Source organism: Drosophila pseudoobscura, chromosome 4 (assembly GCF_009870125.1).
Source record: "Drosophila pseudoobscura strain MV-25-SWS-2005 chromosome 4, UCI_Dpse_MV25, whole genome shotgun sequence".
Lineage (NCBI taxonomy): Eukaryota > Metazoa > Arthropoda > Insecta > Diptera > Drosophilidae > Drosophila > Drosophila pseudoobscura.
In genome coordinates, this window is record NC_046681.1 from 27,174,724 (window position 1) to 27,189,649 (window position 14,926).

The 14,926-nt window shown below is 49.7% G+C and overlaps 7 protein-coding genes across 7 annotated transcripts; 4 read left to right on the forward strand and 3 right to left on the reverse strand.

Annotated features, from left to right (window-relative positions):
* The first annotated feature begins 224 nt into the window (after positions 1–224).
* On the forward strand, positions 225–1,589 carry Secp43 (tRNA Selenocysteine associated protein). Its single transcript, XM_001356941.4, has 2 exons — positions 225–382; positions 441–1,589. Exons 1-2 carry the CDS (start codon positions 347–349, stop codon positions 1,422–1,424), a joined length of 1,020 nt encoding a protein of 339 aa, XP_001356977.2. The 5' UTR covers positions 225–346; the 3' UTR covers positions 1,425–1,589.
* Positions 1,590–2,603: 1,014 nt separating this feature from the next.
* On the forward strand, positions 2,604–5,916 carry LOC4817573 (PHD finger protein 14). Its single transcript, XM_001356942.4, has 2 exons — positions 2,604–4,928; positions 4,991–5,916. Exons 1-2 carry the CDS (start codon positions 2,726–2,728, stop codon positions 5,803–5,805), a joined length of 3,018 nt encoding a protein of 1,005 aa, XP_001356978.3. The 5' UTR covers positions 2,604–2,725; the 3' UTR covers positions 5,806–5,916.
* On the reverse strand, positions 5,877–8,044 carry LOC6903161 (uncharacterized). Its single transcript, XM_002132826.3, has 2 exons — positions 7,281–8,044; positions 5,877–7,225 (listed from the first exon to the last, which is right to left on the reverse strand). The coding sequence occupies exons 1-2, from the start codon at positions 7,750–7,752 to the stop codon at positions 6,195–6,197; spliced, it is 1,503 nt and encodes a 500-aa protein (XP_002132862.2). The 5' UTR covers positions 7,753–8,044; the 3' UTR covers positions 5,877–6,194.
* A 53-nt stretch (positions 8,045–8,097) lies between these two features.
* Positions 8,098–10,143, forward strand: MFS18 (major facilitator superfamily transporter 18). The gene is made up of 3 exons (XM_001356943.4): positions 8,098–8,622; positions 8,687–9,074; positions 9,132–10,143. Exons 1-3 carry the CDS (start codon positions 8,555–8,557, stop codon positions 9,990–9,992), a joined length of 1,317 nt encoding a protein of 438 aa, XP_001356979.1. The 5' UTR covers positions 8,098–8,554; the 3' UTR covers positions 9,993–10,143.
* On the reverse strand, positions 10,011–12,167 carry Elp3 (elongator complex protein 3). The gene is made up of 4 exons (XM_001356944.3): positions 11,964–12,167; positions 11,659–11,900; positions 10,733–11,598; positions 10,011–10,677 (listed from the first exon to the last, which is right to left on the reverse strand). The coding sequence occupies exons 1-4, from the start codon at positions 11,983–11,985 to the stop codon at positions 10,155–10,157; spliced, it is 1,653 nt and encodes a 550-aa protein (XP_001356980.2). The 5' UTR covers positions 11,986–12,167; the 3' UTR covers positions 10,011–10,154.
* Positions 12,168–12,497: 330 nt separating this feature from the next.
* Positions 12,498–14,369, forward strand: morgue (modifier of rpr and grim, ubiquitously expressed). The gene is made up of 2 exons (XM_001356945.4): positions 12,498–12,739; positions 12,805–14,369. The coding sequence occupies exons 1-2, from the start codon at positions 12,596–12,598 to the stop codon at positions 14,125–14,127; spliced, it is 1,467 nt and encodes a 488-aa protein (XP_001356981.1). The 5' UTR covers positions 12,498–12,595; the 3' UTR covers positions 14,128–14,369.
* LOC4817577 (protein FAM32A-like) lies at positions 14,370–14,821 on the reverse strand. The gene has a single exon (XM_001356946.4). It carries the CDS (start codon positions 14,771–14,773, stop codon positions 14,408–14,410), a length of 366 nt encoding a protein of 121 aa, XP_001356982.2. The 5' UTR covers positions 14,774–14,821; the 3' UTR covers positions 14,370–14,407.
* Positions 14,822–14,926: the final 105 nt, after the last annotated feature.

Here is a 14,926-nt window from a genome sequence, read left to right on the forward strand (position 1 = left end):
TGTCAGTCGCCAGTCTTATTTCGCTAAAAAGGAAGAAAAGCAAGTATTAAGACTACACCAGTTAAATAGAAAATTGTTTCATCAATCGTATAAAATTATGACTGCATGGCTAAATGTTCTATCTAGCTAGTAATATTCCACGGAATATCAAAAACGGGGAATTGTATGATAGCACTTGAATTGGTCAGTATATTGACGGTATATTTTGAAAATGATACGGTATATTTAGGTATATTTCTAGGGGTTAGGCCGTATATTTTGTCGATAAAGGTCACACTGATTGTTTTTATTATCTCGACAACGCGGAAAAATAAAATTTTGTTATTAATTAATCTTAAACTACAAAATGACATCCGTACATTGTCAGCTATGGATGGGCAGTGTAAGTACCATAAAGTATTCGTTGAAAAACCTTTGCTAACATTCAAAACTAAATGCAGCTGGAGTCCTACATGACGGAGAATTTTATAATTGCTGCCTTCCGAAAAATGGGCGAGGATCCGACTACAGTGCGTTTGATGCGTAACAAATATACGGGAGAGCCAGCCGGCTACTGTTTCGTCAACTTCATATCCGACGATCACGCTCTTGATGCCATGCACAAGCTTAATGGCAAACCAATTCCCGGCACCAATCCCATCGTGCGTTTCCGTCTTAACTCCGCCAGCAACTCGTACAAGCTGCCGGGCAACGAGCGCGAGTTTAGCGTTTGGGTTGGCGACCTTAGCTCCGACGTGGACGACTATCAGCTGTACAAGATTTTCTCCAGCAAGTTCACGTCTATCAAGACTGCCAAAGTGATTTTGGATAGTCTGGGATTCTCCAAAGGATACGGGTTCGTGCGCTTCGGCATCGAAGATGAGCAGAAGTCGGCGCTGTATGACATGAATGGGTTCATCGGCCTGGGAACAAAACCGATCAAAATATGCAATGCTGTGCCAAAGCCAAAATCGGAGCTGGGCGCTGCCCTTGGCGTTAGTGGCAGCACCAACTACGGCTACTCTGGCGCTGGAGGAACATCATCTCCTGCCGCCGGTGCGGACTACTCACAGTACTATGATCCCACCAGCACCTATTGGCAGGGCTACAACGCCTGGCAGGGATACTACGAACAGGCTGGTCCCTCCATCACAGACGCGGCCGCCTACTACCAACAGGCCATGTCACAGTCCCACTCGAACCCTCAGACGCTGGCCCAGCATGCGGAGGCTTGGAGCGCACAGCGGAGCGCTCAGTACGAGCAGCAGCAGCAGCAAAGTGCCGCCTCCAATGGTGAAACTGATCCTGATTTTGGCCTAGTGGAACACAAATTCGTCCTGGACGTTGATAAAATGAATCGCGAGGCTATCGATTCTGATCGTCGTCTATACGATGCATTGGAGAGCTCCAAGTGGCTGCCCATTGAGCAGTTGGAGGTCTTTTAGGCTATTGTCATAACATACATTAAATTTATGGACCTATCATAATACCTACTTTAAGTTTGACAGAAAATTATATTTGCATACATATTGCGTGCATGTATGCACTTCTGTCCCAGTACAATCCCTATACGATAAGATATGAATATCATATTAGAGCTGGAAAAACATCAATTTTTTTAGATTACATTAGAAGCGTCTTAATAATTAATAAGTTACATTTTTTGATCCGCTGGGCATTCCTTTTGGCCGTCACAGCGTCAGGAGGCGGATATACAGTCCTTGTTCATGTCACTATTCCCAGTTACTGGGGCCACACCCTCCCCGCTGTCTATATCAATGACTATGCTATAACAATGTCGAACGGCTGTCCATAGGTGGTCAAGAGGCTGACCTTTGATGCTGTGACTTCTGCTTTCGATCTGGAGCACCAACAGCGAGTTTATGTACGTGATGCCCGAATGGACGATGTGCTCCGGTATTCGGTGTTTAGATCGCTCTTTAGTACACGTAGTCCTGGCCGCCAACAAGTATCTGACGCTTGCCATCCAGTAGAGGCGTCTCGTCTCCCGCTATGAAAGTTTTCAGCTGGGGTGCGTCCATCGTAGTGCAGCGTATAGAGTCCGACCCTCTCCAGTACATGTCGAACAGCTCCGCCTGCAAAATGCATGTGGGGGCCAGCGGTTCCACGGTAATCCACGCTGCGCAGAATTCTTCTTTAGTCCGCCGAGTGTGGTTGTTTACCTCTTGCCTTCATATTGTCTCTTCTTCATATAATCCGAGCAAACACGGACAAACAAAAAAATCGAATTGGGGACTTGGGGAATTAAAAACCCTGCGTCTTAATAGTAATTTCAAATTGCAACCGATCTTTCAAATCCGCCCGCTGAAGTCGCTGTGAAAAAGAGGGGTATGGACAACAGGCAACACGGCTCAGAAATTGCAACGCATGCAAGGTAAAGCCCACCCCATTTGAATTATATACCATGAAGAAACAATTTGCGAGGTGAGGATCGTACGAGACTTATCGTTTTTTTTTTATACCCAATTTTTTTGTTGCTGTTTTTTTCCTGTTGTCTATACCCATTTTTATAGCCCATTCAAAGTTTTTCACCCGACTCATTTTTTCGTTGCATACATAAGCGCTCAGCTGTTCGGCCCATGATGCAATTATACAAGGCGGTCTCGGCCAGTCCTCCTCCCCTTAGTACGGTCACACTCCGCGAAAAAAACGAGAAAAAGTTCAATTTTTACAAAACAAAACAGTTCGAAAATATAAAAAACCACTGTTTTGTTGCTATTGGATTATGGCATCTTTCAAGCGGGCGCGCCAGCCGAAGATATCGACGCAGGCCCTGCTCGACTTGGATCTGGGAGAGAGCTCATCGGATAGTGACTTTTGTCCAGACATTGATGGCTGCAAGGACGAGAGTGATGGCGAGGGGGATAGCAGTGATGCCAGCAGCAGTGAATCGGACTCTAATGCGGATTCCGAGGCTGAAAGTGACGATTCCACGCTCCAGCTGCAACAGCTCCTGGCTGATAGTGGGGGCACGGGCACGGGCCAGGTACCGTTGCAAAATGGAATCAATGGCAATGATTACGGGACAGTCCCGGGAGCGGCTATTGCTATACGTGCGGTGCAACTTTCCAGTGCTCCCGCCAAGCGAATGTGCTGTGTCTGTCTCGGGGAGAGAAGTGACGACGTCAACGAGATTGTAGAGTGCGATGCCTGCGGCGTGTCGGTCCACGAGGGCTGCTACGGCGTCAGTGACAATGTGAGCATCTCCAGCACCAACTCCACCTGCTCAACGGAGCCGTGGTTCTGTGAGGCCTGCCGCGCCGGCGTCTCCGAGCCGGACTGCGAACTGTGCCCGAATAAGGGCGGCATCTACAAGGAGACGGACGTGGGAAAGTGGGTGCATCTCATTTGTGCCCTCTACGTGCCCGGTGTGGCATTCGGTGAGGTGGAGCAGCTGTCATCGGTGACGCTCTTCGAGATGCAGTATAGCAAGTGGGGGGCCAAGGTGTGCTCCCTGTGCGAGAACTCGCTCTTTGCTCGCACTGGGGTCTGCATTGGCTGCGATGCGGGCATGTGCAAGACCTACTTCCATGTCACGTGCGCCCAGGTGGCGGGCTTCCTCATCGAGGCCCACCACGAGGACGATGCGGCAGATCCTTTCTACGCCCATTGCAAGGTGCACTCCGAGAAGGAGATGATCAAGAAGCGAAGACGAAACTATCACACTCTCCGCCTCAACATGTTGCAGAAGGCCAGGGAGAAAGAGTTGGCCTCCAGCGAGCAGCCCGTGGACGAACCGAACACGAATCCCGCCCAGGCTCGCATTCAGCGCAAGCTCTCGAAGATCCAGCTCAAGTACGCCCAGCACAAGGAACTAAAGCCCACTCCATGGGTGCCCACCCAGAAGATGTCGCGATTGCTGACTACTTCGGCCTCTGCTTGCCGTCGCCTCCTGGCCAAAGCCGAGATCATGTCCGTCGATGTGCAGCATATGGAGCAGCGTGAGGCCCACATCAATGCCCTGACCGACATCCGGAAGAAGTGGCACATTACACCCGCCTTCAGCGTTGAGTTTACCGCCTACTATATGGATCGCATTGTACGGATGGAGGACTTCCGGCAGCAGCAGCAGAAGCTGATCAGCCACAATGCCATCTTGTCCAAGGACCAGGACAATCTTCGGGCGCAGTACGATTTGTCGTTGGAGGAGCGCAAAGCAGTCAAGTCTACGCGAGACACACTCCTGGCCACCATCAGAACATTGCATGGCAACCTCTCGCACATCGCACCCGGGATCACTCTTCCCAATGTGGACCTCATTGGCCGTCCCCAGCCAGAGGCGCCGCAAAGAACCAGCACACCCACTCCGCCGCAGCGCCCCATATCGGTGCCAACGGCAGCGGCTCTTAAAATGGGCGTGGGCTTTCCACTGGCGCACCTGGGGCCACCGGGAACCAAACTGGACTCCTCGCGTATGCTCAGCACACAGGCGAAACAGGGCAGGATGGCCATAACGACGCCGTGTGACACCGGGACGCCGACCGCCATTGCAGCGATGGCTTGCGGCATCTGCAAGAGGAACAACGACCAGCATTTGTTGGTCAAGTGTGACACCTGCAATCTGCACTACCATCTGGGCTGTTTGAATCCTCCCCTGACCCGGCCCCCGAAGAAGTCCAAGCAGTATGGCTGGCAGTGCTCCGAGTGCTGTGACAAGTCGGATGGATCCGATGCTGTGACGGAGATATCGCCTGGCCCCAGGAAATCTCGCACTCGCTTCAACAAGGACGGTAGTCTGGTCTACGTCGATCGGTATTCGCTGGACGATGTACCTGCTCCTGGTTCCGCCTTTCCCAGGGATACGTCGGCCAAGCGAGCGCTCAACAAATCCATCCCAGTTGCTGTTGGCAACTCAGATCTCTTCGTAGATTTGACCATGTCGCCCAAGCGACCAAGACAACAGTCGCCGCGCAAAACCCCCATAAATGGTAAGATTAGGTACATAAAATATTCACAAAATGGCATCGTTTCATGATTTCTACTCGCACAGTTCCAGTGGCTTCTACTTCCGCCACTGTTGTAGTGGCAGCTGCCTTGGCCGCGCCCACGGCTAGCACCACGATGCTGTCTGGCTGCGAGGACTCCATTGATGAATTGAGTGGTAAACAATCGCGTAAGGGCAAGCGCAAGGACAAGCATAAAAACAAGCACAATCTCTCTTCGGATACGGAGAAGTCCTTCACCAAGGAGCACAAGCGAAAGCGGAAAAAGCGCGCTCATCTCAATGAGTCACTGCTTCAAAATCAGAATCAGAATCTGGCCAATTCCGCACGCAACACCATTAAAATCATTTTAAAGACTATGCGCCTGCCTGGAGAGGATGCCCCCGAATCTCAGTATTTCTATGTTCCCGCCAATGCAGTTCGCTCGGTGGACGAAGCGTCGCGCCCCACCTCCGTCGAAACGGTCGAGGACATCGTCCCGCCAGAGCAAACACTGGTGCCCGTTGTGATGCCAGCCGTGGCAGTATCGCCGCAAAAGTTGAAGGATCCCAAGGAGGCAGCGGCACCCCTGCCCGAGAGCCCATCGCCTAAACGCAAGGTTAGTCCGCGCAAGACGACTCCTCGGACACCGCGGGTGGGACGGCCGCGTGTCTCCAATCCTAAGCCCATAGTGGAGATCAACTGTTGCGTGTGCACCAAAAGCGGAAAAGCCAACCAGGTTGTGACCTGCGACGAGTGCCACAAGCATTATCACTTTGCCTGCCTGGATCCGCCGCTGAAGAAGTCCCCAAAGATACGCGGATATTCCTGGCACTGTGCCGACTGTGATCCCACAGATGAAGATGCACTGCCAAAAAAATAGAATCTGAATTTATCTTATAATATAATTGTACCATAGATACCATCTCCACTGATTATTTTATTCGATTTTTGCAATTATATACCGGCGATTAAATTTATTAAGAAATTCCCATTACATTACACATTTTCCAGCTGTAAACTATTCCAAGAATTTATTCTTAGCTGCAGGCAAAAGCCCGGCGACTGATGTTTTACAATTCCATGTTAAAGCCCACGTATGGGCTGTGAACTATTATAGTTCTATGCACATGTATTGTACCGGCCAACACAATACCGACTTCCTGCTTCTTGAGAATGTCCTGTCGAACAAAGCGAGCTGCGAGGAAGCGCCCAAAATGGGGACAGACCGAGAAAAAACACAAACGAAATAAAAGCCGTTTCGTTTTATAATTAGGTGCGCTTTTTATGACGCCTTGAGGTCAGCACAGCAGGGCAGCAGGGAAAGCTGTTCCAGGCCCTGTTTGGAATGCTCTGGAGGCTCTCCATATAGGTCTCGGACTGCTCCTGCAAGCGCTGCAGGAAGAGCTTAAATGTCCGGTAGTTGAGCTGTCGGTAGTTCGGGCATCGACTGTCATGGTGGTGGGGCACACCGCAGTAGACCCACGAGCGTTCGAGTTCCTCGATATTTGGCATCTCGATTATCTTTGCGTTCCGAGCCGACTCCATGCTGGCGGAGATCGCTAAAGACTCCTTGATCTTCTCGAACAGCCAATCTTGGAAGTCGGGCGACCTGAAAACCTCAGCGATCATCTGGTTATCGCACTGAGTATCGAGAGAGCGTAGCAGCCAGGCCGGGAGAAGGCTGACATGCATGTTGGACATCAATTGGAAGACGTACTGCTGCCGCTCCTCCCATGCGTGCTCTAGCCAGCGGAGGCAGGCGAAGAAGACTTCCTCCTCGCCATTCACGCAGATCGTTTTCAAACGGAGGAGGTATACCATCTCCCGGGCGTTTAGCTCAAGGAACTCCTGCGCGGCAACCAGAGGCAGGAAGCACTTCCGGACCCGAGACAGCATCATGATCATCATTTCCTCGCAGCGTTGACTGCCGGCGGACAGATAGGTGCGGAGGGCATTCTGCTCCCAGACGCCGCCGCTAGGGCTACGACTGAATGCGGAACGGTAGTGGTCGACCAGCTCATCAATACCCAGGAACTTGGCTGCCTTAAAGAAGGGTATCAGCTCTCTGTTGATCTGAATGACCTGCTCATTCCCGAGCATCCAGTCGTAGATCCGGCGGAGCATGCACATGTCAACCTTCGACACGGGGATCTGCAACACAGAGCTTTTGCAGCTCCTGAAGTTCTTGGCAAAGTACGTGAACAGAAACCGATCGACGTGAAGGAACTGTGACTCGACCAGTATCTCCAGGTTGTCGAACCAGTAATTACGGATCGCCGACAGCATGACATTAGCGGGAGCTGAAAGGAATGGATTGGAATAATTTTTGGCGCCCGAGACAAGTGGCAAACTTACCCAGCTGGCACTGAGGGCTTTTCATCTGGAGTTCGGTGTATGAAATCTTTTCAAACCGCCACAGGACCTCATAGTCGGGAACGGGTATCGGAGGCTCTTGTGTCTCCGACGCTTTCAGGGTCTTTGTTTGCCGTGGCCCCCCTTTGGCACTCATGGAAGTGGGTAAAGTCCAGAACTTGTGGGTCTGAGCCAGTCTGTGCTGGCGCGCTGCATTGAAAATCCCGAAAAAAGTTCGATCTGCTTCGCTTAAGGGGACTTCCGGCCCCATGTTGAATGGATCAGATTCCGGAGGGCTTAGCTTTGACTGTGTTGATAGCGGTGTGTTCGGCTCAAAGCCACTTTCCTGGACCAAAGCCTCGATCTGGTGCTGTGGCACAGTACGCTGCTCGATGCGCTCCCGCCATAACCACTGGGGCACCAATATCTTCTCTTCCTGCTGCGAGCTCAAGTCAGTTGTTTTTTTGTCTTTCATTTCGTGTGTTCGATGCTGTCGGAATACCAGTAAAATGCTCGGATTTATACAATGAACTTAGTTTAGTTCGTTTGACAACCCAAAAAAACAAATTAAATTCAAATCAAATGACAAATAAACATAGGTGTGACAGAATTCTCATTCAGTTTAGCTTGGAATCTCTAATAGGCTTTTCTCGAGATAAACTACTAAACTAAGTGCAGGCCTTTTATTTATTTATTACTCGGTTCGTTTGATATATGGATTCGATTTCGCGGTTTGCAGAGCACCGTTGGAGAGGATTTTATTTTCAAACAGGGTGGCAATACTGACAGGCAGCTGTTTTTATTGTCTGTTTCGAAGAATATGGCCACTTTTTTATTTGCACCCTACATTGAGGAATATTCGCTTTCCGTTCGCTTTTAGTTCTTGAAGTTGAGTTTGAGTCGAAAATACATAAATTAAGCACCTAATTTGCAGCAAACTAAATATATGGCTGGAGTCAGAAACTACGGAGAAGCGTAGTGCATTGACTGGTCGGCTAGACTGTGCCAGAACTATTTTCCATTTCTATCGCTTGCTTTGATGCTGCGTGAAAAACAGCCACGTAAAAACGAAGCCACGCACAGCCCCATTCTATGAAAATATAAAAAGTGTTACCCGAAACTGAATGAATGTAAACAACAGAGCGCGCGCCCCAATATCGGAACATGCCACAGCGCCAAGCGACACAGCAGTTGGCAGGTGAAATGTGTGACGTGAAAAGCCAGAAAGAGCTCTTGGAATAGGAACAACACACAGCACAAACCGTTTATTAAACACCATGGATGAAAAACTAAAGTATTCGCTGCTGCGTGGTGAGCTGGTGGACACGCAAAGCATATGGACAAGGTGAGAATCAGTGTACGTATGCACGACGATCCAAGTAATTCTGATCGTCCCTTCTTCTTTCTAGGCACGAGAAACGCGTATGGTTCATCACACTGATAACAGGCACATGTATGCTTTACTCGACACGGACAACTATGCCATTGCTGGTGCCAGCGGTGGCCGCCGCACAAAAGTGGAGTAAAACCGATTCGGGCACCGTCCTCAGTTCGTTCTTTTGGGGCTACACTCTGACGCAGGTGGTGGGCGGTTACTTTAGCGATCGATTCGGTGGCCAAAGGGTTATACTGATTGCAGCCATTGGCTGGTCGCTCATCACATTCCTGATGCCCACGATCATCTGGTCGGCGGGGTCAATCAAGAGCTATGCCATTCCTTTTATTGTGGCTATACGCATACTGAACGGAGCCTTTCAGGGCGTCCACTTTCCCAGCATGATAAGCCTTACCAGCCAGGTGAGTCGGAATGTCTTAACATTGATGTAATCTGATCTAATCTGGATTATGTTTCAGAACCTCTGCCCGAACGAGCGCAGCAGCTTCTTTGGCCTGCTGACTGCCGGCTCTGCACTGGGCACCTTACTCACGGGCATTATGGGGTCCTTTCTGCTCGACTACTTTGGCTGGTCGTATGTGTTCCGTGTGATTGGCCTGATGGGATTTGCTTGGGCGTTGGTGTTGCGCTACTATGCCATGGCCGGAGAGCGGAATCGAATCATCAACATTGCCACACCCTCGCGTCTGTCCGCAAATAGGACGCCGGCGGAGACTACTGTACCCTGGCTGCGCTACTTCAGTCGCCTGTCCTTTTGGGCCTGTGTCCTGACGCATGCCTGTGAGATGAATTGCTTCTTTGTGCTGCTCTCGTGGCTGCCCACCTACTTCCACGATGGCTTCCCGCACGCCAAGGGTTGGGTGGTTAACATGATACCTTGGCTGGCCCTGCCGCCGTGCACATTGTTCGCCAAATATTTGACTACGCGACTGCTAGCTCGCGACTGGCACACGACTACAGTGAGAAAGTTCATCCAGAGTTGTTGTTTTGCCGCCCAGAATCTGGCCCTGTTTGTGATGAGCCGTACGTCTGATTTCCACACGGCTTTGATTTGCATGACCATCATCATTGGCGGCACGGGCTTCCACAACAATGCTGTGACTGTGAATCCGCAGGATCTGGCTCCGCTCCACTCGGGCAGTGTCTTTGGCCTCATGAACACGGTGGGAGCTATTCCCGGCTTTCTCGGCGTCTATCTAGCGGGTCACATACTGGAGCTGACCCAGAGCTGGCCGATGGTTTTCAGCGCAGCGGCAGGCATTAATCTAGTAGGTTGGATAATATTCCTGGTCTTCGGCTCGGCGGAGGCCATTGTTTAGTTGTGCAAGAGAATGCTCTTCGACATTTTCCCGGTCAGGAAAGAACATATTTATTTATGTATTTGTATGATATATATATATAAGGCCCATTAGTCTTAAGTAGCGAAATCCTACGGCTCCTGGCGTGATAAAATATATATGTATATTTCAATGCCATGAAATTCATTCTGATAGGATCTTCGACATGTAGGGTCCGTCCAGCGCGTAGCCCAGCTTCCGGTAATAGTTCCTAGTGCCGACACCCGAGATGACCGCCAGCTTGCGGCTGCCATGCTCTTCGACTGCAATTCGCTCCGCCTCTTCCATCAGCAGTATACCGAATCCCTGATGCTGGAACTTGGTGGGATCACGAGCGTTTACCGGAACTACCGAGCCATAGACGTGCAATTCCCGCACAATGGAACAGTCGCCCTTCAGCTCCGGCCGGAAGGTATCTGGCGAACATTTGCGCAGACGCAGTAGACCAACGAGTATATCCTGTTCGGGGTCCTCATACGAGAGGAACGTTTCCCAACCTCCATTTGCCACATAATCGCGTCGGATTAGCTCTATGTCATAGGGCCGAACTTTGTTGTGAATCTCCTGGATGCCGACCTCGCGTGTCCTTACATCACGACATGTGGTACCCAGATCCTTCATGCGAGCCAGGGCAAGCTCTCGAAGATTACCGTGCTCTACCCCAGAGCTGAAAAGGGTACTCATGTTAAGCTTGTCACAGAATTCATCGGCTACTTGCTTACCTGACCAACGGCATGGGAATGTCGCGCTGCACGCGATAGACTCGTGTCCAGGGTGGCACTAGGGCCAGGATTTTGGCAACCAGATCCACCAGCATAGAGGGTGGATAGGACTTGTAGCGTCCGGTCTTCCACAGCTCATAGAGCCCGGTACCGCGAATGACGAGAGTGGGATAGATTTTCAGGCCATCCGAACGAAAGGCAGGATTCTCAAAGTATTCGATGAACTGCTCAATGTCACGCTCAAAGTCTACATTGGGTAAGTCGGGCATCATGTGGGCCACAATCTTGTAGCCGGCGTCTTTGCCTAGCTGAAAACTTTCGCACACAGCCCGCACCGTATGGCCACGATTTGTGTCTCTGGCAACATCTTCGTAGACGGATTGCACGCCAATTTCCAGGCGGGTGCAGCCGTAGTTGAGCATATCCGAGAGGTGCCTCTTGAGGCAGTAGTCCGGACGTGTCTCAATTGTAATGCCAATGCACTTGGTGCGAGATTTCTCAGAGTAACGTACAGCCTCGGCCACGTTGGCACTGCTGTGACCAGAGAGAGCGTCGTGCAGATTGCGTATGAAATAGTCGCGATACTCCTCCGACAGACACATGAAGGTACCGCCCATTACAATAAACTCCACCTTGTCCACGCTGTGACCCAGCTGCTTGAGCTGTTCGACGCGATGGCGCGTCTGCACAAAGGGATCGTACCGTGCTCGTATAGCGCGCATGGAGGTGGGCTCATAGCCGGTATATGATTGCGTCGAGTACTCAAAGTCGCTGTCAGGCCCGCCAGGACAATAGACGCAGATGTTGCCGGTCATATTGATGTGAGGACAACGATGGGGCTTGCACATAACTGCAACGACGGCAATCTGTACGAAACGAAGATTTAAGTGGAATAGAAACATTGCCAAAGGTCTCTATCAACTTACACCGCTCGCTGTACGTATGGGCTTGGCGCGCAGTTTGGGCAGAAGGATCTTTTTGGCGTCCTGTGGCACTGCGGCTATTATGTCCACCAATCGTGGCGAGCTGTCTAGTCCATATTTGGAAGATATAAGCGACTTCATGCGGTTCAAATTCACATCCTTCTTGGCTTCGTGTGCGGCCAGAAGCTCTTGAATTATTTCCCCGACAACAAGCACCTGACGCTCCTCACGACTGAGACCAACACCTGAAAAGGAAACACGTTGCTCACTTGAAGCAGTACATATGTATTGTGTATTTGCAAACCTACCCAACTTCTTTTTCGGCTTCATTTCCTAGCAGATTTTCGCATCAATATTGCACGTGTGGCGTTGCAGCTGATTTGTTTTGCTTATCGAGGACAACGATATCGATGCGCACCAGTGCTGCGATTTTAGCATATTTCAATCTATATCTAGCATTTTTATAAGTGGAATTTCAAGTAGCCCTTTGACAATAGACTTTGCTAACTTTTCTGCGAAAAAAGGGTTACAGTGAGAGACAAAACGTGCAAATGGATTTGTGCTACACCCAGAATTGTATACTGTGTACATATATTTTAGTAAGCTTTAATAACTACATATGTCTGTCTGTCCGTCTTGATGAGCGGCTAGAGCAATCTAATTTTGTTTATTGTACATGTAAAATCATCAAGATCTTATAAAAGGTCAAATCAGGGCTGATGTTGAAGTGGACGCTCGTCAATTGAAATAAATACATTGAAACCACAAAAATATTATTCTAGGGGTGTAGATACATACACATACAGTTCTAGCATTTAGCTTATTTATTTGCAGTGTTAGCCATTTCTGTCATCTGGCGGCCTAATGTATCGACGATCTTACATCCCTAATACTCTTGATTTCCGAATTCTTTTTTATTAGATTTTTGTGCCCCGAAAAAATGACTAGCTGCGTGTCAGCGCAGCAGCAAAAAGATCAGGAGCAGTTGTTGGATGAGCTAAACGCTAGCGACGATGAAATGGACGACGCAGAAGATGCAGACAAGGCTAAAGAGCAACTGACAGAGCCCACATTCTCTTTTTCGGTGTGTATACAACGAACCCGGGTTTTGTCATCAATTTGTGAATAATGGAATTTAACCGTCCACAGAATAGCCACACCTGCTGGGTGTGCAATGGCTATTACGGTCCCAACTTTGGGGAGCCCCTTTGCGGGGCCTGCCATGCTTTTCTATACAACGCACAACTGGCCGAAGAGATGCTGACGGAACTGTCTGATGACGAGGATTCTGGCAATGATGAGCCACCGTTTAAGGACAAGCAGGAGGATGAGGAAACTGAAAACGATGTGGACATAATGGGATTCGAAGACCTGGAAGATGCAGAGCCCGCAGCACAGCCACACCAACCGCAGCCCCCGCTCCCAGTGAACAATGAGGCGGATGCGGTGGTCCAACAGCTGGAATTGCCACAGCAGGCACAAGATCTGGTTGCCCTGCAACCGCCGGCACGACGTGAAAGTCCTGAACGTGACTTTGACAACGAGCGTGCCGTAAATCCGTTCTTGTTACCCGTTAAGAGGCCACGGCCTATGGCACCATTGGGTCTGCCGCACTTCATGAACGAGCTGGCCGATGGAAGGTTGCGGTCTCATGAGTATAATGCCAATGGTGCTGGCAGTAGTAACGCAGCGGACAATAAGAGTATTATCAACCGGATACCTGTTGAGATATTGCTGAAAATATTTGCCTACCTGGACGACATGTCCTTGTGGATGTGCAGCGAAGTGTGCAAGCAGTGGCACGACATTATTGGCAAAAACACAGCGCAAAGCATGTGGAAGGCATACATTAAGCAGCGCTGGCCGTTGTTCGAGAGTCTCTCGGACTCGCCGGACTGGCACAAGCTGTACGGAGCATTGATGTCGTCATGCTTCTGTCGCACCTGCCTAATCGAAATGGGCGGACGCGGGCAATCTCCGCAAGACGACGAGCAGGACAATCCGATCCGAAACATTTTTCTGCGCGGCGAGGCTAATCTTGTGAACAGCTACGAGTCGGAGGGCATTTCCGCCATCCCATTGGATCGACAGAACAACTATTGGCAAGCTACGATACTGGGGCCACCGGGCAGTCCCTACGAGGGCGGAAAATTCTTCTTGTTCATCTACTTCCCAGACCGGTATCCCATGGCACCACCCACAGTGCGTTTTCTAACCAAAATTCTACATCCAAATGTTTCGCGGCATGGCGATGTGGGAATTGACATTTTCCAGCAGCAAAACTGGTCTCTGGCGTTAAACGTAGCCAAGGTTTTGTTGTCGGTACAGAGCCTACTCACCGATCCGTACACAGAGGTGTGCATGGAGCCAGAAGTGGGCTACATCTATGAGCACGAACGTGAGCGGTTTGAGCAGCTGGTGCGCTCATGGACCTGGAAGTATGCCATGTTCGAATTGATATCGCCTCGCTAAGCAGCCTCTTAAGAAGACGGAGACGCGGGACACCAGCACTAGCATATGGGTTTACTGGACTGAAAGTTGGAAACTATATAAAACCCTCTTTAAGTTGATTTGTATATGATTATCAAAACTACATATGAAAATGTGTATTTAGGTTAGTAGTGCCATCCTGATTTTTCGATTTCGGCCACTCTTATATGAACCCCCCACATTGTAGTCGAAATTACTTAACGCTTCTATTGGTAAACCTAATATTTAAGTTACAATAACAGCATTGGGAGCGTATCTGCGTTTATTTCGTCCAGGAAACCTTTGGTATGTCAAAGTGTTCGGTCAGAGAGTCCAGGTGCTCGTTGAACTTCTCCACCCGCTCCTTGTGTGTGGTCTGGGCCTTGTCCATGATCCGTTTGTTGCGCATCTTCTCCTGCTGCTTCTTGCTGGCCAGCTCCGCCTTGGTTAGCTTACGCTCGTACCCACTGCCGACTGCTGTTGCTGATGAAGATGTACTCGTCTCAGCGATCTGCTGCTCCACATATGACTTTTGCAGTGCCTCGCGTTCCTTGTCCTTTCCCTTATTCTTCTTCTTTTTCTTCTTCAGGTCTGTGTCGTTCTTAAGCTTAAGCTTTCCCTTGGACACACACGCATATTCGTCGGACATTTTTTGTTTAAACAAATTTTATTTTTATTTATTTATTTTATTTTTGTTTGTTTTGTTTTTTCTGCGATTATTGATGTTATTATCGATATGCGATTATCGTTAAAATATACCAACCCACCCGCAGAAATATACAAAAATATACCGTCTCATTTT